The sequence below is a fragment of the Heterodontus francisci genome, chromosome 34 (genome assembly GCF_036365525.1).
Source record: "Heterodontus francisci isolate sHetFra1 chromosome 34, sHetFra1.hap1, whole genome shotgun sequence".
Taxonomy (NCBI): Eukaryota; Metazoa; Chordata; class Chondrichthyes; order Heterodontiformes; family Heterodontidae; genus Heterodontus; species Heterodontus francisci.
This window is the reverse complement of record NC_090404.1, coordinates 5728461-5755831: the sequence shown is the minus strand read 5'-3', so window position 1 is coordinate 5755831 and position 27371 is coordinate 5728461. Positions and strand designations below refer to the sequence as shown.

Sequence of the window (27371 nt, the reverse complement as noted above, 5' to 3'; positions counted from 1 at the left end):
TGCTAGTGCTCTTTGGGGGGGGTTTAAACTAATTCAGCAGGGGAATGGGAACCTAAATTGTAGTTCCAGTGTACAGGATGTTGAGAGTAGTGAGGTCATGGATAAGGTTACAAGGACACAAGAGGGCACTGGCAAGCAAGAACCTGGTTTAAAGTGTGTCTACTTCAACGCCAGGAGCATCCGGAATAAGGTGGGTGAGCTTGCAGCATGGGTTGGTACCTGGGATCTCGATGTAGTGGCCATTTCGGAGAAATGGGTAGAGCAGGGGCTGGAATGGATGTTGCAGGTTCCGGGATTTAGATGTTTCAGTAAGAACAGAGAAGATGGTAAAAGAGGGGGGGTGGGTGTGGCATTGTTAATCAAGGAGAGTATTACAGCGACAGAAAGGAAGTTTGAGGACTCGTCTACTGAGGTAGTATGGGCCGAGGTTAGAAACAGGAGAGGTGAGGTCACCCTGTTGGGAGTCTTTTATAGACCTCCGAATAGTTCCAGAGATGTAGAGGAAAGGATAGCGAAGATGATTCTCGACAGGGGCGAGAGTAACAGGGTAGTTGTTATGGGGGACTTTAACTTTCCAAATATTGACTGGAAATACTATAGTTCGAGTACTTTAGATGGGTCAGTTTTTGTCCAGTGTGTGCAAGAGGGTTTTCTGACACAGTATGTAGACAGGCCAACCAGGGGCGATGCCACATTGGATTTGGTACTGGGTAATGAACCCGGCCAGGTGTTAGATTTAGATGTAGGTGAGCACTTTGGTGATAGTGATCACAATTCGGTTAGGTTTACCTTAGCGATGGGCAGGGACAGGTATATACCGCAGGGCAAGAATTATAGCTGGGGGAAAGGAAATTATGATGCGATTAGGCAAGATTTAGGATGCGTAGGATGGGGAAGGAAACTGCCAGGGATGGGAACAATCGAAATGTGGAGCTTATTCAAGGAGCAGCTACTGCGTGTCCTTGATAAGTATGTACCTGTCAGGCAGGGAGGAAGTTGTCGAGCGAGGGAGCCGTGGCTTACTAAAGAAGTTGAAGCGCTTGTCAAGAGGAAGAAGAAGGCTTATGTTAGGATGAGACGTGAAGGCTCAGGGCGCTTGAGAGTTACAAACTAGCCAGGAAGGATCTAAAGGGAGAGCTAAGAAGAGCAAGGAGAGGACACGAGAAGTCATTGGCGGATAGGATCAGGGAAAACCCTAAGGCTTTCTATAGGTATATCAGGAATAAAAGAATGACTAGAGTTAGATTAGGGCCAATCAAGGATAGTAGTGGGAAGTTGTGTGTGGAATCAGAGGAGATAGGGGAAGCGTTAAATGAATATTTTTCGTCAGTATTTACAGTAGAGAAAGAAAATGTTGTCGAGGAGAATACTGAGATTCAGGCTACTAGGCTAGATGGGATTGAGGTTCACAAGGAGGAGGTGTTAGCAATTTTGGAAAGTGTGAAAATAGATAAGTCCCCTGGGCCAGATGGGATTTATCCTAGGATTCTCTGGGAAGCTAGGGAGGAGATTGCAGAGCCTTTGTCCTTGATCTTTATGTCATCATTGTCGACAGGAATAGTGCCGGAAGACTGGAGGATAGCAAATGTTGTCCCCTTGTTCAAGAAGGGGAGTAGAGACAGCCCTGGTAATTATAGACCTGTGAGCCTTACTTCGGTTGTGGGTAAAATGTTGGAAAAGGTTATAAGAGACAGGATTTATAATCATCTTGAAAAGAATAAGTTCATTAGCGATAGTCAGCACGGTTTTGTGAAGGGTAGGTCGTGCCTCACAAACCTTATTGAGTTTTTCGAGAAGGTGACCAAACAGGTGGATGAGGGTAAAGCAGTGGATGTGGTGTATATGGATTTCAGTAAGGCGTTTGATAAGGTTCCCCATGGTAGGCTATTGCAGAAAATACGGAAGTATGGGGTTGAAGGTGATTTAGAGCTTTGGATCAGAAATTGGCTAGCTGAAAGAAGACAGAGGGTGGTGGTTGATGGCAAATGTTCATCCTGGAGTTTAGTTACTAGTGGTGTACCACAAGGATCTGTTTTGGGGCCACTGCTGTTTGTCATTTTTATAAATGACCTGGAAGAGGGTGTAGAAGGGTGGGTTAGTAAATTTGCGGATGACACTAAGGTCGGTGGAGATGTGGATAGTGCCGAAGGATGTTGTAGGGTACAGAGGGACATAGATAGGCTGCAGAGCTGGGCTGAGAGATGGCAAATGGAGTTTAATGCGGAAAAGTGTGAGGTGATTCACTTTGGAAGGAGTAACAGGAATGCAGAGTACTGGGCTAATGGGAAGATTCTTGGTAGTGTAGATGAACAGAGAGATCTTGGTGTCCAGGTACATAAATCCCTGAAAGTTGCTACCCAGGTTAATAGGGCTGTTAAGAAGGCAAATGGTGTGTTCGCCTTTATTAGTAGGGGGATCGAGTTTCGGAGCCACGAGGTCATGCTGCAGCTGTACAAAACTCTGGTGAGACCGCACCTGGAGTATTGCGTGCAGTTCTGGTCACCGCATTATAGGAAGGATGTGGAAGCTTTGGAAAGGGTGCAGAGGAGATTTACTAGGATGTTGCCTGGTATGGAGGGAAGGTCTTACGAGGAAAGGCTGAGGGACTTGAGGTTGTTTTCGTTGGAGAGAAGGAGGAGGAGAGGTGACTTAATAGAGACATATAAGATAATCAGAGGGTTAGATAGGGTGGATAGTGAGAGTCTTTTTCCTCAGATGGTGATGGCAAACACGAGGGGACATAGCTTTAAGTTGAGGGGTGATAGATGTAGGACAGATGTTGGAGGTAGTTTCTTTACTCAGAGAGTAGTAGGGGCGTGGAACGCCCTGCCTGCAGCAGTAGTAGACTCGCCAACTTTAAGGGCATTTAAGTGGTCATTGGATAGACATATGGATGAAAATGGAATAGTGTAGGTCAGATGGTTTCACAGGTCGGCGCAACATCGAGGGCCGAAGGGCCTGTACTGCGCTGTAATGTTCTAATTCTAATTCAAACATTTCAACATTTGTTCGTGAAATGGATTCATTCAGGACAGACAGCAGGGATTATTTGAAGCAATAACACACTGTAGTGAGAAAGGAAATGCAGTGAATCTTATGTAGATGGATTGTCAAAAGGTGTTTTTTTTTTTATTCATTCATGGGATGTGGGTGTCGCTGGCTATGCCAGCATTTATTGCCCATCCCTAATTGCCCTTGAGAAGGTGGTGAGCTGCCTTCTTGAACCGCTGCAGTCCATGTGGGGTAGGTACACCCACAGTGCTGTTAGGAAGGGAGTTCCAGGATTTTGACCCAGTGACAGTGAAGGAACAGCAATATAGTTTCAAGTCAGGATGGTGTGTGACTTGGAGGGGAACTTGCAGGTGGTGGTGTTCCCATGCATTTGCTGCCCTTGTTCTTCTAGTTGCTAGAGGTTGCGGGTTAGGAAGGTGCTGTCTAAGGAGCCTTGGTGCATTGCTGCAGTGCATCTTGTAGATGGTACACACTGCTGCCACTGTGCGACAGTGTTGGATGGAGTGAATGTTTGTGGATGGGGTGCCAATCAAGCAAGCTGCTTTGTCCTGGATAGTTTGAGCTTCTTGAGTGTTGTTGGAGCTGCACCCATCCAGGCAAGTGGAGATTATTGCATCATACTCCTGACTTATGCCTTGTAGAAGGTGGGCAGGCTTTGGGGAGTCAGAAGGTGAGTTACTCGCCACAGGATTCCTGGCCTCCGACCTGCTCTTGTAGCCATCCTATTTTTATGGCTACTCCAGTTCAGTTTCTGGTCAATGGTAGCCCCTAGGATGTTGATAGTGGGGGATTCAGCGATGGTAATATTTGATAAGGTGCAGGACAGGAAACTTGCTAAAATTTAAAATGGAGTTTGCAATATGTGATGGACAGTGACAGTACATTTACTGCTGAAGCCTGTGGACTGAACCTGCAAGGTAAGGCTCACTCAGATAAACCAGGGCTAGGAGACTGGAGACAGAAGCAGCCTCATTGCTCTGATCTGCTGGAAGGAGCTGTAAATGGACTTGTGACATGATCAGAGCAAATCATTCTCCGTTTCATAACTGGGACTTTCAATGGTGTGGATAAGAACAAATACAAGAATTCGGAGCAGGGCTAGGCCATTCGGCCCATCAAACCTGCTCCGCCATTCGATAGGATCATGGCTGATCTGTCTGTGGCCTCAGCTCCACATTCTGCAATGCCAACCCTCCCCTACACCACGCCCCCCTCGCAACCCCGTCCCCCCGCCCAACCCATGACACTTGACGCCCTTGACAAAATATGTTACCCAACATTCACCGCTGAAGTGAATGTGCCCTATTCATCCTCCAGGAGCCTAATACGCAGGCGCGGAGCTAGACTGTCTCTGAAGCATGCGCAGTCTCACTTTGATCAGATTTGTGCGGGAGCTGGCGTCGGTTTTCTCGCGGGTGAGAGTCGGCGGGGCGCAGCGGAAGGATGGAGCCGGCAGGTGGGCGGGGAGGTTTCAGAAACACCTGGTGTAGGCCGCAAGCCCGGAATAAGAACCTCTAGGTCCCGCGTTTGCAGCGTCGGGGCTTTTTCCCCGGGAACGGGCCCAGGTGAACCGCGGCCATCTCGGTTGAGCAGGCAGCAGAGCGCATGCGCCGCCATGTTGGTGACGACACCGAGAGTGGGCGGGGTTTCAGGGTCATTCATCTCACTGGGTATTTCCTCAGTGGCGGGATTTCTGAAACCCCTGACTCCAGGGCTTCTGAGATCTTTTCAGCTGCAGCTCCAGCTTGAGGTTTCAAATTTGAAAACAGGGAAATCGTTTCAGAGGTGATTAGTTTTGAGCATTTATCTACAATTTAGAAGTTTTAGTGCTATGCTGTGTTATCTGTGAGAGATTCCATGGCTCTGAGGCTGATGTGCACCTTTGCAGTTGATTTGAATCCATGTCCATCCATTGCTGTGTTTCACCTCTGCCCTCCCCGATCACCTCTCTGCCATTGTCTGACTTCCTCTGCCTCTAGTATTTTAACCTTATTTGGTATTTTGCTGTTTTTTCTGCCCACCTTGAATAAATGAGGTTTCAATGGGGCGGCACAGTGGCTAGCACCGCAGACTCACAGCTCCAGTGACCCGGGTTCGGTTCTGGGTACTGCCTGTGTGGAGTCTGCAAGTTCTCCCTGTGACCGTGTGGGTTTCCGCCGGGTGCGCCACTTTCCTCCCACAGCCAAAGACTTGCAGGTTGATAGGTAAATTGGCCATTGTAAATTGCCCCTAGTGTAGGTAGGTGGTAGGAGAATGGTGGGGATGTGGTAGGGAATATGGAATTAATGTAGGATTAGTATAAATGGGTGGTTGTTGGTCGGCACAGGCTCGGTGGGCCGAAGGGCCTGTTTCAGTGCTGTATCTCTCTTTGACTCTATAATTGCTGCCCATCCCCCAACTGTGCGCTGCTGGGTTATCAGCTTTATCTTCCCACAGTATCTTTCCTGGCCAGGAATTGTTTTTCCTGTGCTATAGTCCATTTCTCTTCTATTTCTGAGCTTATATTGACCACCAAATTTTGCACCATTTTTAATTCCCGTAATTCATTCCACACACCCTGAAACATTTACTCTGTTTCTCTCTCCACAGCTGCTGCCTGACCTGCTGAGTATTTCCACAATTTTCTCCTTTTTATTTCAGATTTCCAGCATCCAGAGTATTTTGCTTTTGTTTTATAGTAGGTACTGCTGTCAGAAGCGAGTCTAGAAACACAGACTGACCAATTAAGAGCTGATTTGTATCGGGGTGGGTATTGGATGCTGAAGTCATTTCCTGGCCTCCTTTGCAGGTCTTGTTGGCTCCATCAGTTTGAGCTGGAGTGGAGATGGAGGAGAAGCTGCTGGGTTTAACGCCAAGTACTTTTTTGAGCCCAGTCTGGCCCGACATCTGATGTGGGACTGTCAAGGGAGGTAGATTCTAGGGGAGATTAGGTTGCTAAAAAGACACTGCCATGTAATGTAAAAGAGTATTGTTTTAGGAACAAGTATTTCTGTTGAGGTTATTAATTCATTTTACATATAGAGATTTTTAAAATTCATTCTTGGGATGTGGGAGTCACTAGCCAAAGCCCAGGTGCCCATTGAGAAGGTGATGTTGGGCCTTCTTCCTGAACTGCTGCAGTCTGTATGGTGAAGGTGCTGCCACAATGGTGTTGGTTATGGAGTTACAGGATTTTCACCCAGTGATGATGAATGGCGATATACGTCCAAGTAAACAACAACAATTGTATTTATATAGCACCTTTAATGTATTAAAATTTTCCACTGTGTTTTACATGACTCTTATGAAGCAACATTTGACATCAAGTCGCATAAGGAGATATTAGGGCAAGCCACCAAAAGCTTTGATTAAAGAGCTCGGTTTTAAGGAGTGTCTTAAAGGAGGAAAGTGAGGTGCAAAGGCAGCGAGGTTTAGGGAGAGAATTCCAGAGCTTCGGCTTGAACAGGTGAAGGTGCAGCCACCGATGGTGAAGCAATTTAAATCAATGATACTCAAGTGGCTAGAATTTTTTTTTAAATATTCATTCATGGGATGTGGGTGTCGCTGGCCAGGCCAGCATTTATTGCCCATCCCTAATTGCCCTTGAGAAGGTGCTGGTGCGCTGCCTTCTTGAACCGCTGCAGTCCTTGGGGTTTAGGTGCATCCACAGTGCTGTTAGAAAGGGAGTTCCAGCGTTTTGAACGGTGATAAAGCAACACACCATCCTGACTTGGAACTATATACCCGGGCAATTTTCCACATTGTCGGGTAGATGCCAGTGTTGTAGCTGTACTGGAACAGCTTGGCTTGGGGTGTGGCTAGTTTTGGAGCACAGGTCTTCAGTGCTATTGCCAGAATGTTGTCAGGGCCCATAGCCTTTGCAGTATCCAGCGCCTTCAGTCGTTTCTTGATATCACGTGGCGGAAGACTGGCATCTGTGATGATGGGGACTTCAGGAGGAAGCCGGGGTGGATCATCCACTCGGCACCTCTGGCTGAAGATTGTTGCAAATGCTTCAGCCTTATCTTTTGCACTGAAGTCCTGGGCTCCCCCATCATTGAGGATGGGGATATTTGTGAAGCCTCCTCTACCGGTCAGTTGTTTAATTGTCCACCACCATTCACGACTGGATGTGGCAGGACTGCAGAGCTTAGATCTGATCCGTTGGTTATGGGATTGCTTTGCTCTGTCTATTGCATGCTGCTTACGCAGTTGGCACGCAAGTAGCCCTGGGTTGTAGCTTCACCAGGTTGACACCTCATTTTGAGGTATGCCTGGTGCTGCTCCTGGCATGCCCTCCTGCACTCTTCATTGAACCAGGGTTGGTTCTCTGGTTTGATGGGAGAGTAGGGAGTAGGGAATATTCAGGCCATGAGGTTACAGATTGTGGTTGAATATAATTCTGCTGCTGCTGATGGCCCACAGCACCTCATGGATGCCCGGTTTTGAGTCGCTAGATCTGTTCGAAGTCCATCCCATTTGGCACAGTGGTAGTGCCACACAACATGATGGTGGGTGCCTGCAATGTGAAGGCGGGACTTTGTCTCCACAAGGACTGTGCGGTGAACACTCCTACCAATACTGTCATGGACAAATGCACCTGCAACAGGTAGTTTGGAGAGAACAAGTTCAAGTGGGTTTTCCCCTTTTGGTTCCCTCATCACCTGCTGCAGACCTGGTCCAGCAGCTATGTCCTTTGGGATTCAGCCAGCTTGGTCAGAAATGATGCTACCGAGCCACTCTTGGTGATGGGCATTGAAGTCCCCCACCCAGAGTACATTTTGTGCCCTTTGCCACCCTCAGTGCTTCCTCCAAGTGGTGTTCAACATGGAGGAGTACTGAGTCATCAGCTGAGGGAGGGCGGTAGGTGATAATCAGCAGGAGGTTTCCTCGCCCATATTTGACCTGATGCCATGAGACTTCATGGGGTCCAGAGTCAATGTTGAAGACTCCCAGGGCAACTCCCTCCCTACTGTATACCACTGTGCCACCATCTCTGGTGGGTCTGTCCTGCCAGTGGGACAGGACAGACCCGGGGATTGTGATGATGGTGTCTGGGACATTGTCAGGTATGATTCCGTGAGTGTGACTATGTCAGGCTGTTGCTTAACTAGAACCATAGAAAAATTACAGCACAGAAGGAGGCAATTCAGCCCATCATGTCCGTGCCGGCTGAAAAAAACTTGCCGCCCAATCTAATTCCACCTTCCAGCACCTGGTTCACAGCCTTGCCAGTTACAGCTCTTCAGGTGCATGTCCAGGTACCTTTTAAAAGAATTGAGGGTTTCTGCCTCCACCACCATACCTGGCAGTGAATTCCAGACACCCACCACCCTCTGGGTGAAAAACTTTTTCCTCATGTCCCCTCTAATCCTTCTACCAATCACCTTAAATCTGTGCCCCCGGTAATTGACCTCTCCGCTAGGGGAAACAGGTCCTTCCTGTCTACTCTATCTAGGTCCCTCATAATTTTGTACACCTCAATTAAGTCACCCCTCAGTCTCCTCTGTTCTAAGGAAAACAACCCTGGCCTATCCAATCTTTCCTCATAGCTGCAACTTTCAAGCCCTGGCAACATTCTTGTAAATCTCCTCTGTACTCTCTCCAGAGCAATTATGCCCTTCCTGTAATGTGGTGACCAAAACTGTACACAATACTTCAGCTGTGGCCCAACCAGCATTTTATACAGTTCCAGCATTGCATCCCTGCTTTTGAATTCTATACCTCAGCCAATAAAGGAAAGCATTCCATATGTCTTCTTCACCACTCGATCGACCTGTCTTGCCACCTTCAGGGACCTGTGGACATGCACTCCAAGGTCTCTCACTTCTTCTACCCCTCTCAATATCCTCCCGTTTATTGTGTATTCCCTCGCTTTATTTGCCCTCCCCAAATGTATTACCTCACACTTGACCGGATTGAATTCCATGTCATTTTTCCACCCACTCAACCAAACCATTGATATGTTTCTGGATTCTACTGCTATCCTCTTCACTATTGACCACACGGCCAATTTTTGTGTCATCATCAAATTTCCCAATCATGCCTCCCACATTTAAGTCCAAATCATTAATATATACCACAAACAGCAAGGGGCCCAACACTGAGCCCTGTGGAACGCCACTGGAAACAGCTTTCCATTCGCAAAAACATCCGTCGATGACTACTCTTTGTTTCCCGTTACTGAGCTAATTTTGGATCCAACGTGCCACATTCCCCTGTATCCCATGGGCTTCCATTTTACTGACCAGTCTGCCATGTGGGACCTTGTCAAATGCCTTACTAAAGTCCATGTAGAACACATACACTGCACTACCCTCATCAATCCTCCTTGATGCTTCCTCAAAGAATTCAATTAAGTTAGGAAGACATGACCTTCCCATAACAAATCCATGCTGACTATCTTCGATCAGTCCGTTCCTTTCTAAGTGGCAGTTTATCCTGTCCCTCAGAGTTGATTGTAATAATTTACCCACCACCGAGGACTAGCCTCTGGAGCAGCTCTCCCAACATTGGCCCAAGCTCCCAGGTGTTACTATTAGAATTAGATGAGTCCAGATCTGTCGGAGGGTTGTAAGGCTGGAGGAGATTATAGAGAGAGTGAGGGGCGAGGCCATGAAGGGATTTGAAAACAAGGATCTGTGTTTTAAAATTCAGATGCAACTTAACCGGGAGCCTGTGGGGTCTTAGTGACAGATGGATATGTGGTCGGCAGTTCAGCTTGGGGTCAAATATGACACCGGGACTGTGAACCTCAGAGTTGAGAGAGAGAGGTGGGCTTTCTCTGTCTCTCTCTCTCTCTCCGCTCTCTTTTTCTTTCTTTCTTTCTTCCCACCTCCCCCCGCACCCCCCCCCCCCCCCCCCAACAGGGGAATCTTGTGTCTGCCCAAGCCATCCGGCACATTCCCTTCACTGACGGGGCATCATTGACCCAGTTGGGGCTATAAGACACTCTGGCAGCTTCATGGTCACTTTTTCTTAGTGCCGGCTCCACAAATTACCAGATTCATTCAGCTCAATTGCACAACCTGCCTTTGTGTATTTTTTTAGGATTCTCTCATACTCCCCTTTTTTTTGTTTTCAATCAATTTCACAGGATATTAGAAGGGGAGGATTTGCCCGGAAATTCCAACCAAACATCACATCAGGATCTGACTGAGTCGCCCAATTTCTCGTAACCTGAATATCATCAGATTTTGAAAATGGAAGGACAAAGCACCGATCGCAGTGGAGCCAAGCTGTACACATGTTCTGTGTGTGGACGAGGCTTCAGCCATTCATCTGGCCTGTCGAGACACAAGCGCAGTCACACTGGGAAGAAACCGTGTAAATGTGGGGACTGTGGGAAGGGATTCAATTACCCATTTGAGCTGGAAACTCATTGGCGCAGTCACACTGGGGAGAGGCCGTTCATCTGCTCCGTGTGTGGGAAAGGATTCACCCAGTCAGCCCACCTGTTGAGACACAGACAAGTTCACACCGGGGAGAAGCCGTTCAACTGTTCTGAGTGTGGAAAGGGAGTCTCGACTTCATCCAACCTGCTGACACACCAGCGAGTTCACACTGGGGAGAGGCCTTTCACTTGCCCCATGTGTGGGAAGGGATTCACTCAGTTATCCACCTTGCTGAGACACCAGCGAGTTCACACAGGGGAGAAGCCGTTCACCTGCTCTGTGTGTGGGAAGGGATTCACAAATTCATCCAACCTGCTGACACACCAGCGAGTTCACACTGGGGAGAGGCCGTTCATCTGCTCTGTCTGTGAGAAGGGATTTGCGCAGTTATCCACCCTGCAGAGACACCAGCGGGTTCACAAGTAACTACAGTGGTTTGATTCTGCTGTTAATCATGTCCAGGACTGAACCATGTTCATTGGGGTCTGTTTCTGCTGTTTTTAATGAACTCCAGCCCAGTTGCAGGGGTTAATGTTATGGATAAAAGTCAAATAAATCAGCTTTGTGTTAAACACACACTGTGTTGAGTATTTTTAACATCTCTACAAGTTAATTTCTTTTGAACTGCTCTCCCTCTGCCCCATCTCCTCCATCCTCACCTCCAAGTGTGAGCAGCACATGGACGTGTTTGTCACTAAGTTTGAGACCATCCAATCAGCTGCCTCTGCTGCTTCCCTCCCTTCCACTAGTCCACTGGACCAAACTGCCTCGAAAGATTCCCCTTGTTCGAGCCCTGACCTCGCATCTTTCTCTCATTGCTTATTTATCTCCCTTGTGCCCACTCCCAGCTCATCTTCTCCATGAGACCCACCTCCTGCTCCTCAACCCTATTTTCACGAAACTGCTGACCAGCCAACTTCCCCATGTTAGCTGACATTATTAACCATTACCTTTCTTCAGGAACTATCCCTCACTCCTTTAGAGCTGCCGACATCAACCCCTCCTCAAAAAAAAAACCTTGACCCCACTGGCTTTGCAAACTCCCTGCCCAGCCCCAACCTCCTTTTCCCCTCTAAAGTCCTTGGAAGTGTTCTCAGCTCCCAAATCCATGCCCATCATTCCCAGAAGTGTATACATTTATTTAAGTACAATGGAAAAGTCAGAGAGAAAGTATTTTCCAAATGACAGATTCAGCTGAAAGAATGAACGTAGAACGCAGACACAAGCAGCAGCACTATGGAACTTGGAGTGGGAGGGGAAGGATCCAGTTGTCGTGGTCCTTGATGGTACGACATAGGTAGGACTAGGAAAGAGGTTCTGCTTAGTATGAGGAACTAGGCACCAAATTAAAGAGCAGGATCTCAAGAGTACTAATCTCTGGATTATTATCTGAGCCACGTGCCAATTGACAGAGGGCACAGCAGATTAGTGAAATGACTACGTGGATCAAAGACTGGTGTGGGAGAAGTGGGTTTCAGTTTATGGGGCACTGGCACCAGCAATGGGGAAAGTGGGGGCTGTACCTTTGGAATGGTCTGCACCTGAACTGTGCTGAGACCAGTGTTCGAGCAAACCGTTTAACTAGGGAAGTAGAGAGGGCTTTAAACTAAACAAGGAGGAGAGGGATCAAGCCTTGGTAGATGTAGTAAACCAAGGGGCCGAGTCCAAGGCAGGAGAGCAGAATAGTAATATGGGAAATGAAGGGTGGAGAGTGGCAGAAAGGGACAGAGAGAACAAAACCTAAGAACACACCAACAGTCAAGACTAGGTATTACAAAAAGGCAAAACTAAAGGCTCTGTATCTGAATGCATGTAGCAATCATAACAAAGTAGATGAACTGATGGCACACATTGAAGTAAATAAATATGATCTGATAGCCATTATGGAGATGTGGTTGCAGGATGACAAGGATTGGATCCTGAATATTGAGGGGTATATGATGTTCAAGAAGAATAGGAAGCTAGGTAAAGGTGGAGGGGTAGCACTGTTAATCAAGGATGGCATTGGTGTAATAGTTAAAGATGACCTTGGTTCAGGAGATCAGGATGTAGCATCAGTTTGGGTGGAGATGAGGAATAGTAGGGGAAGGAAGTCACGAGTGGGAGTGGTCTGCAGGCCCCTGAACAGTAACCACAATGTAGGACGAAGTGTACAAGAAGAAATATTGGGTGCTTGTGATAAAGCGATGGCAGTAATCATGGGTGATTTTAATCTACATATAAACTGGGAAATCAGATTGACAATAGGAACCTGGATGAGGAGTTCATAGAATGCTTTCGAGATAGTTTCTTAGAGCAGCACGTTCTGGAACCAACCAGACAGCAGGTTACATTAGACTCGGTATTGTGTAACCTGACAGGATTAATTAATGACCTCAGAGTAAAGGCACCTCTAGGTAGCAGCGATCACAATATGATTGAATTTTACATCCAGTTTGAAAGAGAGAAGACCAGTATCTTAAACTTAAATAAGGGCAACTATGTGGGCATGAAAGCTGAGCTAACTGAAATGAACTGGGTTACTAGGCTAGGAGATAGATCAATACTCAGGTTAAGTATATTCCGCGTATAAATAAAAATTCTAAGGGGAGGACCCACCATCCGTGGTTAACTAAAGAAATTAAGGAAATCATCAACCTTAAGGAAAAACCATATAATTGTGCAAAGATGAATGGCAGGTCAGATGATTGGTCAGAATATCAAGAATGGCAGAGAATGACTAAAAGGTTAATCAGGAGAAAAAAAATCAGAGTATGAGAGGAAGCTATCTCTAAATGTAAAAACGGATAACAAGAGTTTCTGCAGCTATTTAAAAAGGAAAAGAGTAAGTGAAGTGAGTGTTGGTCCTCTAGAGAGTGAGAATAGGGAGTTAATAGTAGATAATAAGGAAATGGCGGATGAAATGAACAAATATTTTGCTTCTGTCTTCACTATAAAGGATACAAAAACATTCCAGTAATAGCTGTAAATCAGGAGGTGGAAGGAAGAGAGGAACTTGGTGAAATTACAATCACCACGGAAGTGGTACTGAGCAAACTGATGGAGCTGCGGGCTGACAAGTCCGCGCATCCTGATGGACTTCATCCTAGGGTCTTAAAAGAGGTGGCTAATGAAGTAGTAGATGCGTTGGTGTTAATTTTTCAAAACTCACTAGATTCTGGAAAGGATCCATCAGACTGGAAAGTAGCAAATATAACCCATCTAGTCAAGAAGAGAGGGTGGGGGGAGGCAGCAAACAGGTAACTATAGGCCAGTTAGCTTGATGTCTGTTGTGGGGAAGGTGTTAGAATCGATCGTTAAGAGGGTTGTAGCTGTGCACTTGCAAAAACTCAGGGTAATCGGGAATAATCAGCATGGTTTTGTGAAAGGGAAATCATGTTTAACCAATTTATTGGAGTTCTTTGAAGGAGTAACATGCGCCATGGATAAAGTGGAGCCCATTGATGTACTGTACTTGGATCTCCAGAAGGCATTTGATAAGGTGCCACATAAAAGGTTATTGTGCAAAGTAGGAGCTCAAGGTGTAATGGGCAACATATTAGCATGGATAGAAGATTGGCTGGCTGGCAGAAAACAGACAGTATGCATAAATGGGTCCTTTTCTTATTGGCAAGATGTGACAAGTGGAATCCTGCAGGCGTCTGTTCTGGGGCCTCAAATTTTTACAATTTATATTAATGACTTAGATGAGGGGAGCATGGTAGCTAAATTTGCAGATGGCACAAAGATAGTTAAGAAAGTATGTTGTGAGGAGGACATAAGGAGGTTGCAGACCGATAGAGATAGGTTGAGTGAGTGGGCAAAAATCTGGCAGATGGAGTATAATGTGGGAAAATGTGAAGTTGTTCACTTTGGCAGGAAGAATAAAAAAGCAGAGTATTACTTAGACAGAGAATGACTGCAGAATTTCGAGTTGCAGAGGGATCTATGTGTTCTAGTGCATGAGTCACACAAAGTTAGTATACAGGTACAGAAAGTAACAAAGAAGGCTAATGGAATGTTATCCTTTATTATGAGAGGAACTGAAAATAAAAGTAAGGATGTTATGCTTCAGTTATACAGGGCATTGGTGAGACCACATCTTGAATACTGTGTGCAGTTTTGGTCTCCTTATTTAAGAAATGATGTAAATGCGTTGGAGGCGGTTCAGAGGAGGTTTACGAGATTGATACCTGGAATGAATGGGTTGTCTTATGAGGAAAGGTTGGGCAGACTGGGCTTGTTTTCATTGGAGTTTAGAAGAGTGAGGGGAGACTTGATTGAAGTATATAAGATCCTGAACGGTCTTGACAGGGTGAATGTGGAAAGGATGTTTCCTCTTGTGGGTGAGTGCAGACCTAGGGGGCACTGTTTGAAAATTAGGGGACGCCCTTTTAGGACAGAGACGAGGAGAATTTTTCTCTCTCAGAGGGATATGCAACTTTGGAATTCTCTGACTGAGAAGGTGGTGGAGGCGGGGTCATTGAATATTTTTTTTTAAACGGAGGTAGATAGATTCATGTCAGGCAAGGAAATCAAAGGTTATTGGTGGTCGAAGGGAGCGTGGAATTCGAGACAGTAACAGATCAGCCATTATCTTATTAAATGGTGGACCAGGCTCGATGGGCTGAATGGCCTACTTCTGCTCCTAATTCGTATGGCGAGAACACTGACAGCAGTAGAAACAATTCCTAATGGCTGAGGGATTTCAGTTTGGTCTATTTTTATTTATTAGTTCATTCTCTCGATGTCCCCATTCGCCTAACCACTGGATCACAACTACTCAGTCTCAGTCTGTTTCAATGTTGCTCAGTGACAATTTCAATCATCATCCACTTTGCAGCATACGGGCACTGAGTCACTAAATAGTCTCCACTGAAGACAATACAGAAAGATGCCATCTCCTCTTGTATCTTTTTATCCTGATATTTTCATCCGTATTATTTGAATATGAAACTACACAAATTATATCAATGCAGGTTGAGATGGTCAAAAATATGTTCACCCCTTCGGGGGACTGAAAGACACAGAGACACACAGAGATACATAGACCGAGAGTGATGGAGAGCTAAAGAGAGACAGACAGAAAGAGATCCACCCAGTTGGCTCATTTTTGTTCCATTTATGACTGTAAGTTTTGTGAAAGCTTGTAGAGGTTGGAAAGTGGAGAACTTTTTTCCACACGACTGACAACTATGTCGGCAAAGAACTGGTTAAATTTAGAAACAGCCAGGAGCACATTCTGCAGGTTTTGAACCTGCGCAGGAAACCCCAACAAATTATTATTTTACCACCTTAACCACTGGGCCATGACTACAGACTAGATGGAGCTGCCAATCTTGTTCAAACAAAATCATAAATAACATAGATTTGGGTGGTCTGGGCACTCAGTAATAACATGAATAATAACAGCAGGATTAGGCCATAAGCTCCCTCGAGTCTGCTCTGACATTTAATAAGATCATGACTGATCCTCCACATCAACTACAATTTCACACACAATCCCTAAAGTGCCTGATTCCCTTACAGTCCAAAAATCTCTCCATCTCAGCCTTCAATATACTCATCGACTGAACATCCAGAGCTCTGTGGGGGAGACAATTCCAAAGATTCACAACCCTCTGACTGAACAAATGTCTCCTCATCTCAGACTGAAATGATGCTCCTCTTGTCCTGATATTCTGCCCTAGTTCTGGACTCTCCAGCCCCGGGAAACAGCGTCTCAGCATCTTTTGTGTCTCTTCAAGGAAGGTGACAGAAAGCAGGAAACAACAGGCCAGTTAGTCTAACATTAGTCATAGTGAAAATGCTGGAATCTATCATTAAGGAGGTTGTCGCAGGGCATTGAGTTCCATCACCTTAACCACGTGACCTTGCCTGCTGTGCAGGTAACGGTCAGCACCATGGGATTTATGTTATTTCATTGTTTGTCCATCAGGTTTGCAATTCAATCTGTGTTGGATATTGAAGAGAATCTCACTTCAGGGTGAGGGCACCATGTAGGTAAATATTAAATCCAGGAAGAAAATCCTGAGTAAAATAGATTGCAATGTTTGGAAGGAGATGCAGCTAAGAAGTGGAAATTGTTTATATCACAATTGCTGGTTTACCAGTGAAATCTGTCCTCCGCTGCACTGCAAGTGTGAGACAGGTTTGTCGGTGCAGCCGAATGTACATTGAATGATGACACTTCAAAAGTGTGAATTTCCAGTTAAACACCTGTCCCAAAAAAACTGCTCAGAGTAACAGAATTGGAATGGCCATTTCCTCGGGGACAGGGAGCGGCGGGATCACATCAAAAGAGATCCCCATGAGAATGATCTGATTCATTAGATTAGGGGGAGAAATTAGGGAACTCCTCCTGAACTTTATTCACATCAAATTGAAGACTTTTTTCCTGTGTGATTTGTGGTGGTTTGATCAATGAAATGTTTACAACAGACAATGGCAGAGAAGGATTGAGATTTTCAGTGTGGAACAGAAGTGAGATAATTGAACGTAGAAGCAACACATTCCCAACAACAGCAGATACAGATGACTGCTCCAGAACAGGTCTCCCATCTTTTCTTTTTTGCCTTGCTCCATTAATAACGCTTTTGTCTTGAATCATCCTTTGTATATTCAAATTACCTAATATCTGGCAAGGCCAGAAGGATCCATTCCATTGCTAAGAGGTGTCAATTACACCCAACCTGAGAACATCAAGAGAAGTTTTTGAGTTGAATGAGTTCTTGTGAACAAAGAAGATGTGATGTAGCCACATCCTGGGCCATTGGCGGTCACCACAGGGAGTAACATCCGTGTTTCCCAACAGAATCAAGATGTGAGAGACTTCTAGATTAAATGGTAGCTCTCTGGAGACAGAGAGAGAGACCCAGGAAAAAGCATCACCAAAGCTTGTCCAGCTGAGAGCTGGGGGGGAAATCCAGCAAGCCAAAAAGGAAGGTGCCCTGCTGTGAATTCTACATTTCAACATGTGCAGCAGAGAATTGGAAGTGATCCCCTGTCTTCAAACTGAAATTTCAAACAACAGAGAAAGTTACAAATACCGCTGGCCTGCAAGTAAAGGGAAATTGACCACTGGGAAAGTTCAACAGATTTACCATGAATCTGAAACCCCACCCCACTTGAAACACTGACCCCTTTTCCTCTCTATCTGTCTCTTCTTGTCTGTGTGTATGTCTGTGAGTGCGCGAGTGAATGCCAGAGTGGGTGCAGTGGCACCAATTTTGCGATAAGGCATATTGTTCTATAAATAATTAATCTTCATCTTTTAATCCCACAAGAAAACCTGTCGCTGTCTGATTATTTGACAAATAAAACAGAAATAAAGCCCGAATAGCAAAAACACTTGCTGCAGTCAGGTGGTAGCTGAACAGCGGGAACCACGCACAACCCACACCATGTGACTGTAACACTGTGTAGACCTGCCCAGCAGTGCTACTTTCTGCCTAGCCCCGTCCCCTAGTTCCAGGTCCTGGGTATCTCTGAGCAACAGTGCAAATCCCTGTGTATCCCTGCCCTGCATTGCTAGTTCCTGGGTATCCCTGCTCCACAGTGCTAGTTCCTGTGTATACCCGCCCCACAGTGCTAGTTCCTGTGTATCCCCGCCCTGCATTGCTAGTTCCTGGGTATCCCTGCTCCACAGTGCTAGTTCCTGTGTATCCCTGCCCCGCAGTGCTAGTTCCTGGGTATCCCTGCTCCACAGTGCTAGTTCCTGTGTATCCCTGCTCCACAGTGCTAGTTCCTGTGTATCCCTGCCCCACAGTGCGAGTTCCTGTGTATCCCTGCCCCGCAGTGCTAGTTCCTGTGTATACCTGCCCCACAGTGCTAGTTCCCGGGTATCCCTGCCCCGCAGTGCTTGTTTCCGTGTATCCCGGCCCTGCAGTGCTAGTCCCTGGGTATCCCTGCCCCGCAGTGCTAGTCCCTGGGTATCCCTGCCCCGCAGTGCTAGTCCCTGGGTACCCCTGCCCCGCAGTGCTAGTCCCTGGGTATCCCTGTCCCGCAGTGCTAGTTCCTGTGTAAACCTGTCCAGTTTCTCTTGTCAGAGCTGAAACATGTTGAATTTGTCCATGAATCTCACATCCTGGAAATGTGATTTTGAGAATGTGCAGTTGAGATGACACGCAATCCACTTTCCTAACTAAACTCACCCCATTCCCAGGATTAGAATGGTGTTTCCCGGAGACGTGGGGCGGCCGATTTCCGTCCAAATGGATCTGAATGAGAGTGATCTGATTCCGAAAAGGCAATTTGGAAGAGCCTTAATGACTTTGTATTGGATATTTTCCAGTCTGACTTGTGTGGTTTGGAACGGTGAAATGTTTGTTAAAGTGAGTGCAGAAGAATCAGTATTTCACCTTCTTCCTCAACACTTGCTCTGAGCTGAGGCTAAAGAGGGTAATCGCTAGTGCAGAGCAGTAGATATCAACTACACCTAACACGGGAAAGGTCCTTGGTCACTTGGGGGACATTTCCTTCAGTGCGCTGGTTTGTTCGTAGAGATCGAAACTGTTCCTTTTTTTCTGGAGGATATCTGACGGACTAACTTTGTAAAGGCATGCTTCCTTGACCGGGAATCGAACCCAGGCCACAGACGATGAGAGCACCGAATCCTAACCACTAGACCACCAAGGCCGGCTAGTAGGTAACTTTCTGACCATTGTAGATATAATTGAAGGTATCGGTGTCGATTTTGAATTTTTGCACTGGAAAAAAAATCCGTTTCATAATCTGCTTCTTACAAACCCATTTACATGTGTCTCTGTTCTTTGTTCATTTTTCGGCTGAATCTGTCTTCATTTGGAAAGTATTTTCTGCCTATTTATTTCTCTCTTCATTTATACCTAAATACACAACACAGATGTACACAGATACATTCACAAATAACACACACATGTAGTCAGAACTACCACACTGATACACCACAATACATTTACAAGTATCACAGTATCAATCATTAATATTTATATATTTAGAACCTGATGCATATGATAAAAATAAAAGTAAATTTACAACTGACACACATACAAAGCATCGCACTCAGAACATAAACACCCACAGTTTATACAGAAACATGACAGCCACACACACACACACTCACCGTTTATATTGTCACACTGTCCTATTTGTAGTTCTGGGAAAAGTCTACACACCAAAAGTTGAATAGTTTTTCACGAGCTGCCTGTCCTGTTGTGTATTTGGAGCAGTTTCCTACTTTCCCAGCGGTGATTCTGAGTGATGATTCTGGGACTCGGTGTGTGGAATTGGATTTGAAAGTGTTCAGCTCTCAGTGACAATTCCACAGGCACTTTCATCACCTGTTAGCAGTGAGACTGGAACAAATACAGGCAGGGTCTCTGAGTTTACATCAACAGAGATAAAGTTATTTGATGCAGGTAAAACATCATCAAAATGGTCCACCGTGTTCAGAATTGTTTTCTCTAATACCAGCTGTACAATAGCCCCATATTGTGTATTCATAAAATCAATTTTCATTCGTTCCTTTGACGCCAATAACTTAAAATATTTCTAATGTAGGTACATGGGGTGGCACAATGGCGCAGTGGTTAGCACCGCAGCCTCATAACTCTAGCGACCCGGGTTCAATTCTGGGTACTGCCTGTGTGGAGTTTACAAGTTCTCCCTGTGTCTGTGTGGGTTTCCTCCCACATGCCAAAGACTTGCTGGTTGATAGGTTAATTGGCCTTTATAAATTGCCCCTAGTATAGGTAGGTGGGGATGTGATAGGAATGTGGAATTAGTGTAGGATTAGTATAAAATGGGTGGTTGATGGTTGGCACAGACTCGGTGGCCCAAAGGGCCTGTTTCAGTGCTGTATCACTAAACTAAATGGTGCATTTATTTATTTAATTAAAAGCAAAATACTGCGGATGCTGGAAATCTGAAATAAAAACAAGAAATGCTGGAACCACTCAGCAGGTCTGGCAGCATCTGTGAAAAGAGAAGCAGAGTTAACGTTTTGGGTCAGTGACCCTTCTTCAGAACTGACAAATATTAGAAATGTCACAGGTTATAAGCAAGTGAGGTGGGGGTGGGGCAAGAGATAGCAAAGGAGAAGGTGTAGATTGGCCAAGGCCACATAGCTGACCAAAAGGTCATGGAGCAAAGGCAAACAATATGTTAATGGAAGAGATGGAAAGTAGGATCCCGGGTCATTATCACCTGTACAACACCGAGTCCAAATCTCCCCAGTGAGAGGCACTGAGACAGAATCCAGGGAGAAGGACTGATCTGAGTGAGAGAGAAATAAACATAGAGGGAGGGAGGAACAAGTGATAGGAACTGAGAGCAGAAGGCAGAGATATTGACAGAGAGGGAAGGGCAGAAGAGATGGAGAGAGATTCAGAACTTGTAAAAATATAGAAAGACAGAGATGAAAGGATGTCAAGAGATACAGAGATATAAAGAAAGATGTGGAGAGTCTGAGATATGAACAGCCAGGGAGGTGCAGAGATAAAGTTACAGGAAGAGATGGAGAGGGTGAAATATACAGTTTACATTGGGTGCTCTGGAGCAGCGGTTCTCAATCTTTGTGTTTCTGAGGGACCCGTTCCCCCTTGTAAAAATCTCAAAGCCCTGAAAACCTTTCCTGTAGGTAAGAATGAGTGACAGAGAAACATATATATTTATTATTATTTTTCTCTACAGGATTCCTCTTGCGAAACACACACTCTGGGCGGCACAGTGGCGCAGTGGTTAGCACCGCAGCCTCACAGCTCCAGCGACCCGGGTTCAATTCTGGGTACTGCCTGTGTGAAGTTTGCAAGTTCTCCCTGTGTCTGCGTGGGTTTTCTCCGGGTGCTCCAGTTTCCTGCCAAAAGACTTGCAGGTTGGTAGGTAAATTGGCCATTATAAATTGTCACTAGTATAGGTAGGTGGTAGGGAAATATAGGGACAGGTGAGGATGTGGTAGGAATATGGGATTAGCATAGGATTAGTATAAATGGGTGGTTAATGGTCGGCACAGACTCGGTGGGCCGAAGGGCCTGTTTCAGTGCTGTATCTCTAAATCTAAAAAATCTAAATCTCTCTCTCTGCATCGACATGTGGCAGCTTTAAAAAAATCATGCCAGAGAGAAATGAAAACCAGGCAAAACTTTAAAATAAAAGGCACAGCAAGATCCCAGTGCTCATTTTCTCTCTGTCACTCACTAACATGGACAGTCTCAGCAGCACCATTTACACATCCCCCGCTATAAAGAGGGAACAGATTTAAAATGTGAAAGGGGCTAATCGGTGCTGAGATCTTGCCCATTGTCATGTTAATCCAGGTGCCATGGCTGCTTTGACCAGAGACATTCCAGGGAGCTGCTTTTTGATGATCTGTGAACTTATCTCTACAAGGTCATTGCTGAGAACATTTGCTGCATTTTTCAACTAATCAACAGGGGGACAGTGACATGACCAGGCCCCAGTCTGTCCAGAACACAACAACACAAGAAATAGGAGCAGAAGTAGACCATATGGCCCATCGAGTCTACTCCGCCATTCAATACGATCATGGCTGATCTTGGGCTTCAATTCCACTTTCCAGCCCGCTACCCCTTTCCCTAGATTCCCCATGAGAAATCTTTCTTTTCCAGCCTTAAATGTATTCAATGATGGAGCATCCACAACCCTCTGGGGGAGAGAATTCCAAAGATTCACAACCCTTTGAGCGAAGTAATTTCTCCTCATCTCAGCCTTGAATGATTGACCCCTTATCCTGAGACTGTGTCCCCGTGTTCTAGACTCCCTGACCAGTGGGATCAATCTCTCAGCTTCTATCCTATCAAGCCCTTTCAGAATCTTGTATGTCTCAATTAGATCACCTCTCATTCTTCTAAACTCCAGAGAATATAGACCCAATTTACTCAGCCTCTCAACATAGAACAACCCCCTCATCCCAGGGACCAATTTAGTAAATCTTCGCTGCACAGCCTCCAGTGTAAGTATATCTTTTCTTAAATAAAAACAAGAAATTCTGGAAATACTCAGCAGGTCTGGCAGCATCTGTGGAGAGAGAAGCAGAGTTAACATATCAGGTCAGTGACCCTTCTTCAGAACTGGCAAATATTAGAAATGTAAAAGGTTTTAAGCAAGTAAAGCGGGGGTGGGGCAAGAAACAACAAAATAGAAGATGCTGATAGGACAAGGTCACAGAGAATAACTGACCAGAAGGTCATTGAACAAAGGCAAACGGTATGTTAATGGTGAGCTGAAAGACAAAGCGTTAGTGCAGAGAGGGTGTTAATGGACAGAAAAATAAACAACCCTGGCCCTAAGGAAAAACATTGAAAAAAAACAGTCGGTAGGCACAGTAGAAACAAACTAAAATAAAATAAACAAATAAAAAGTAATAAAAGTAAAAAGGGGGACCCGTCATGCTCTGAAATTATTGAACTCAATGTTCAGTCCGGCAGGCTGTAGTGTGCCGAATCAGTAAATGAGATGCTGTTCCTCGAGCTTACATTGATGTTCACTGGAACACTGCAGCAATCCCAAGTCAGAGATGTGGGTGTTCGAGCAGTGGGGGTGGGGGGTTGTTGATATGGACAGCAACGGGAAGCTCGGGGTTATGTTTACGGACTGAGCGGAGGTGTTCCTCACAGCGATCACCCAGTCTGCGTTTGGTTTCCCTAATATAGAGGAGACCACATTGTGAGTAGCGGATACAGTATACTACATTGAAAGAAGTACAAGTAAATTGCTGATTCTCCTGAAATGAGTGTTTGGGACCTTAGTGAGGAGAGAGGAGGTAAATGGGCAGGTATTACACCTTCTGCGATTGCAGAGGAAGGTGCCATGGGAAGGAAATGAGGTGTCGGGGTAATGGAGGAGTGGACCAGGGTGTCACAGAGGGAACAATCCCTTCGGAATGCTGACAGGGAAAGGGAGGGGAAGATGTGTTTGGTGGTGGTATCACGCTGGAGATGGCGGAGGATGGTCCTTTGGATGTGAAGGCTGGTGGGCTGGAAAGTGAGGACAAGGGGAACCCTGTCGTGGTTCTGGGAGGGAGGTGAGGGCAGAGTTGCGGGAAATGGGCTGGACACGGTTGAGGGCCCTGTCAACCACAGTGATCACTGGGACCCTGAAGCCCCGCCCACTTTCTGTGTCGTCACCAAGATGACAACGTATGTGCTTTGGTCCCCACTCAGCCAAGATGGCGGCCATTGCACGGGCCTGTTCCGGGTCAAAGCCCCGGAGCCTCAAACGCGGGGACCTGGAGGTTCTTATTCGGGGCTTGCGGCCTACACCAGGTGTTTCTGAAACCTCTCCGCCCACCCCATCCCCCCGCCCCCCTGCACATGATAATGGGCAAGCTCCAACTATAGTCCAGCTCCGCGCCTGCGCTCTGAGCTCCTATTAGAGTGAATAGGGCACATTCACCCCCGCCTGGAATGCTGGGTAACAGCCCCTCATTGAGTGCCTTAGGTCATAAATAGGAAATAATTTTTTGTGATCCGATTGAAATAACTGTATCCATGGGTCTACAGCTCAGACGGCAAATGAATCTATTCTCACAGTCCCCACACTATTAATTCAGGTGGCGCAGGAGTCTCAGAGGCCTTACAATTGGTTCACATACAGAACATGTGCATATTTCTCACCTTGTGATTGGTGCGTTTTCCTTCCATATCCAAAGACGGATGATATTCAGATCCTGATGAATCAAGTGACACTGTCAGATCTTGATGCCATGTTTGATTTGAGTTTACTATCTGCAAATCCTTTAAGTCAGAGATGAGGAGAATTTTTTTATTCTCTCAGACAGTCGTAAGTCTTTGGAACTCTCTTCCTCAAAAGGTGGTGGAAGCAGAGTCTTGGAACATTTTTACGACAGAGGTAGATAGAGTGTTGATAAGCAAGGGGGTGAAAGGTTGTTGTAGGTAGGCGGGAATGTGGATTTGAGGTTACAATCAGATCAGCCATGATCTCGATGAATGGCAGAGCAGGCTTGAGGGGCCGAGGGGCCTACTCCTGCTCCTATTCGTATGTTTGTATGTCTTTTTCTAATTCCCATAAAATTATTTTTACAACATTCACTGCCTTAAGTATAGGATAGAAATTCAAAACAGACAATTCTACTTTGTGTAGATCATTTTTTCCCTTCCTGTTCCTCCTTAGCTGTAAATTCCCCATTCTACACATTCCCACCTCCATCTTTACCATCTAAAAACAACATCCATTACACCATCTGAAAGTTTATTTCTCCCTTTCTCTCCAGAAGGACACTGTGCTCAGTTCTGAACACTACACCTTAGAAAGAATATGGAGGGAATACTGTCTAGATTAACCAGAGTGTTAACTGGACTCCAAAGATTAAATTAGGGCTAGAGATTACACAAACTAGGGGTTTGTATTCCCTGGAATTTAAAGTTTAGGGAGTGATTTGATCAAAGTTTTCCATGTATTAAAGGGAACTGATAGTTTCTCTCTATCTATTTCCACTGGTTGATGAGACTAGGACTAGGGGAGATAGTCTTGGAATCAGAGATCGATCTTTCAGGACTGAAGTTAGGAAACACTTCTACACACAAAGGGTGATAGAATTTTGGAACACTTACTCAAATGGCAGTACCATGCCACTTTTTACACTGAAATATCTTTAATGCTCTCCACCTTCAGCTTCTGCACTAAGTGATTTCTCATCCTTGGCGATTTCAACTCCATCTCAACTCATCCTGCTCTCTCTCCTCTGAGTTTACTACCTTAGAATCCTCCCTTAATCTCTCCCTCCATGTTAACTCTCCTATCCATATTCATGGCTACAACCTCGACCTTGCCATTTTAAGCGATCTTTTTACTCACATTGTGTCAATCACAGATATGGTCATTTCTGATCACTTCCATGTATCACTTTCCTCCCACATCCCCTTTCCCCACCCATCAGTGACTGCCCCTGGAAAAATGTCTCTGCCAATTCGCTTACAACAGCACTTTCACAATCCCAACTGTCTAACATTTGACCCTGCATTTACCACCTTCTGCAGCTACTGATCTGTTCAACCACACCCTCACCTCCACTTTTGATGCCTTAAGTCCCCATTAAAACCATTCCTCTCTCTCACCCTGGTCACTCCCCCGGTACAGCCCTCATTTCCACTCCCTTTAGTCCAACAGACAAAGATTGAACTTATAGGCCAGAGAACTGTTTAAGCTATTCATTGCCAGATCTTGCTGGACCACATAAAGAACTATCAGTTCTGCTCTCATCTGCTAAAACTGCTCTTTATTCCAGGATCCTTTCTCAACTGCAAACCATCTTCTTCACCCTCAATCTAGTCTCCTCCTCCCTCAACTCCAATAACAAGTGTCAGTAAGATTGAGTCTATCCGTTCTGCTGCCTCTGCTGCTTCCCTCTCTTCCCCCAGCCCATTGAGCCAAACGTCCCCTAATGTTCCCCTTTACCCTAACCCTGAACTCACATCTTTCTCTCATTTCATTCAACCTCAGCTCATGCCCCCTCTGCCCACACAGCTTTTCTTCCTGTTTCCCATGTTAACGGATATTATAACCTTGATCCCACTGTCCTTTGCATCGCCAATCTCCCTTTCTGCTTCAAGATCCTTAAATGTGCTGAAGCCTCTCAAATCCCTGCCCAATTCTTCCAGAACTCCATGCTGGTATCCGTCCAATCAGATTTCTGCCACTACTACAATATCGAGATGGCACTTATCAATGTCACAGATGACTTTAACTGTGACAAATGAAAACTATCCCTCCTGGTCCTTTTCGACCTGTCTGCAGCCTTTGACACTGTTGACCACACCATCCTCCTCCAGAACTGCTCCATTGTCGTCCAGCTGGGTGGGACTGCACTCACCTGGTTCCATTCTTATCTATCTAATTGTAGCCAGAGAACCACCTGCATTGGCTTCTCTTCCCATTCATGCAGTTACCTCTGGTGTCCCCCAAGGATTTATCCTTGGCTCCTCCTATTTCTCATCTTCTTCCTGCCCCTCAGTGACATCATGTGAAAACACAGTGTCAAGTTTCACATTACACTGACTCTACCCAGCTCTACCTCTCTCGTCTCCTCCACCATTGCTAACCATGAGACTGCTTAACCGACATCCAGCACTGGATGAGCAGAAATTTCCTACAACTAAATATCGGGAAGACTGAAGGCATTGTTTTTGTTCCCGCTCCAAACTCTGCTCCCTTAACACCAACTCCCTGATAACTCTGAGGCTGAACCAGACCTTGGTGTCATATTTGAGCCGAAATAAGCTTCTGACCAACATGCACATCATCACTAAGATCACCTACTTCCACCTCTGTAACATCACCTGACTCTGTCCGTTTTAGTTCATCTGCTACTGAAATGCCCATTCATGCTTTCGATACTTCCAGACCTGAATATTTAACACACTGCTGGGCCGACCTCCCCCACTCTACCCTTTGTAAAATTGACAGCATCAAAAACTCTGCTGCCCATCTCCTAAATTGCAGCAAATCCCGTTCACCTATTACCCCCTGTGCTGACTGGCCGACAGTGGCTCCCAGTTAAACCATGTCTCGATTTTAAAATTCTCATTCTTGTTTTCAAAGCACTCAATAGCCTTGTCCCTTCCTATCTCTGTAACCTCCTCCAGCCGCACAGCCATCTGAGATATCTGCACACATCCAATTCTGGCGTCTTGAGCATCCCCATTTTAATAGCTCCACCATTGGTGTTTGGTCGCCCAGTTCTGGAATTCCCTCCCTAAACAACTGTCTCTCTAATTCTCTTTTTTCCTTATTGGCTCCTTAAAACCTAACCCTTTGACCATCTGCCCTAATATGTGGCTCCATGTCAAATTTTGCTTTAATTGCTCCGGTGAAGTGTGCTGTTATTGTTGGATTCAGATGTAATTGCTGCTGTTAATCACATCCAGAATGAAATATGTTCATTTCTACTGATGTTAATAAACCCTGTAACTGGGCTGGAGTTTCGTATTCCTGATAAATATCAAATAAATGAAACACACAAACTGTCCAGTCCTTAATATCTGCAAGATA

At 45.6% G+C, this 27371-nt stretch overlaps 1 protein-coding gene across 1 annotated transcript in view; it reads left to right on the top strand.

The window, feature by feature from the left end:
* LOC137348548 (zinc finger protein 91-like) overlaps positions 1-10939 on the top strand; it is a 103481-nt gene extending 92542 nt beyond the window's left edge. Inside the window, exons 26-27 of the mRNA XM_068013849.1 lie at positions 4305-4468; positions 10185-10939. Coding sequence (XP_067869950.1) covers positions 4305-4468; positions 10185-10811 — 791 coding nt within the window. The 3' untranslated portion in view covers positions 10812-10939. The remainder of the gene's footprint in view (positions 1-4304; positions 4469-10184) is intronic.
* The last annotated feature ends 16432 nt before the right edge of the window (positions 10940-27371 follow it).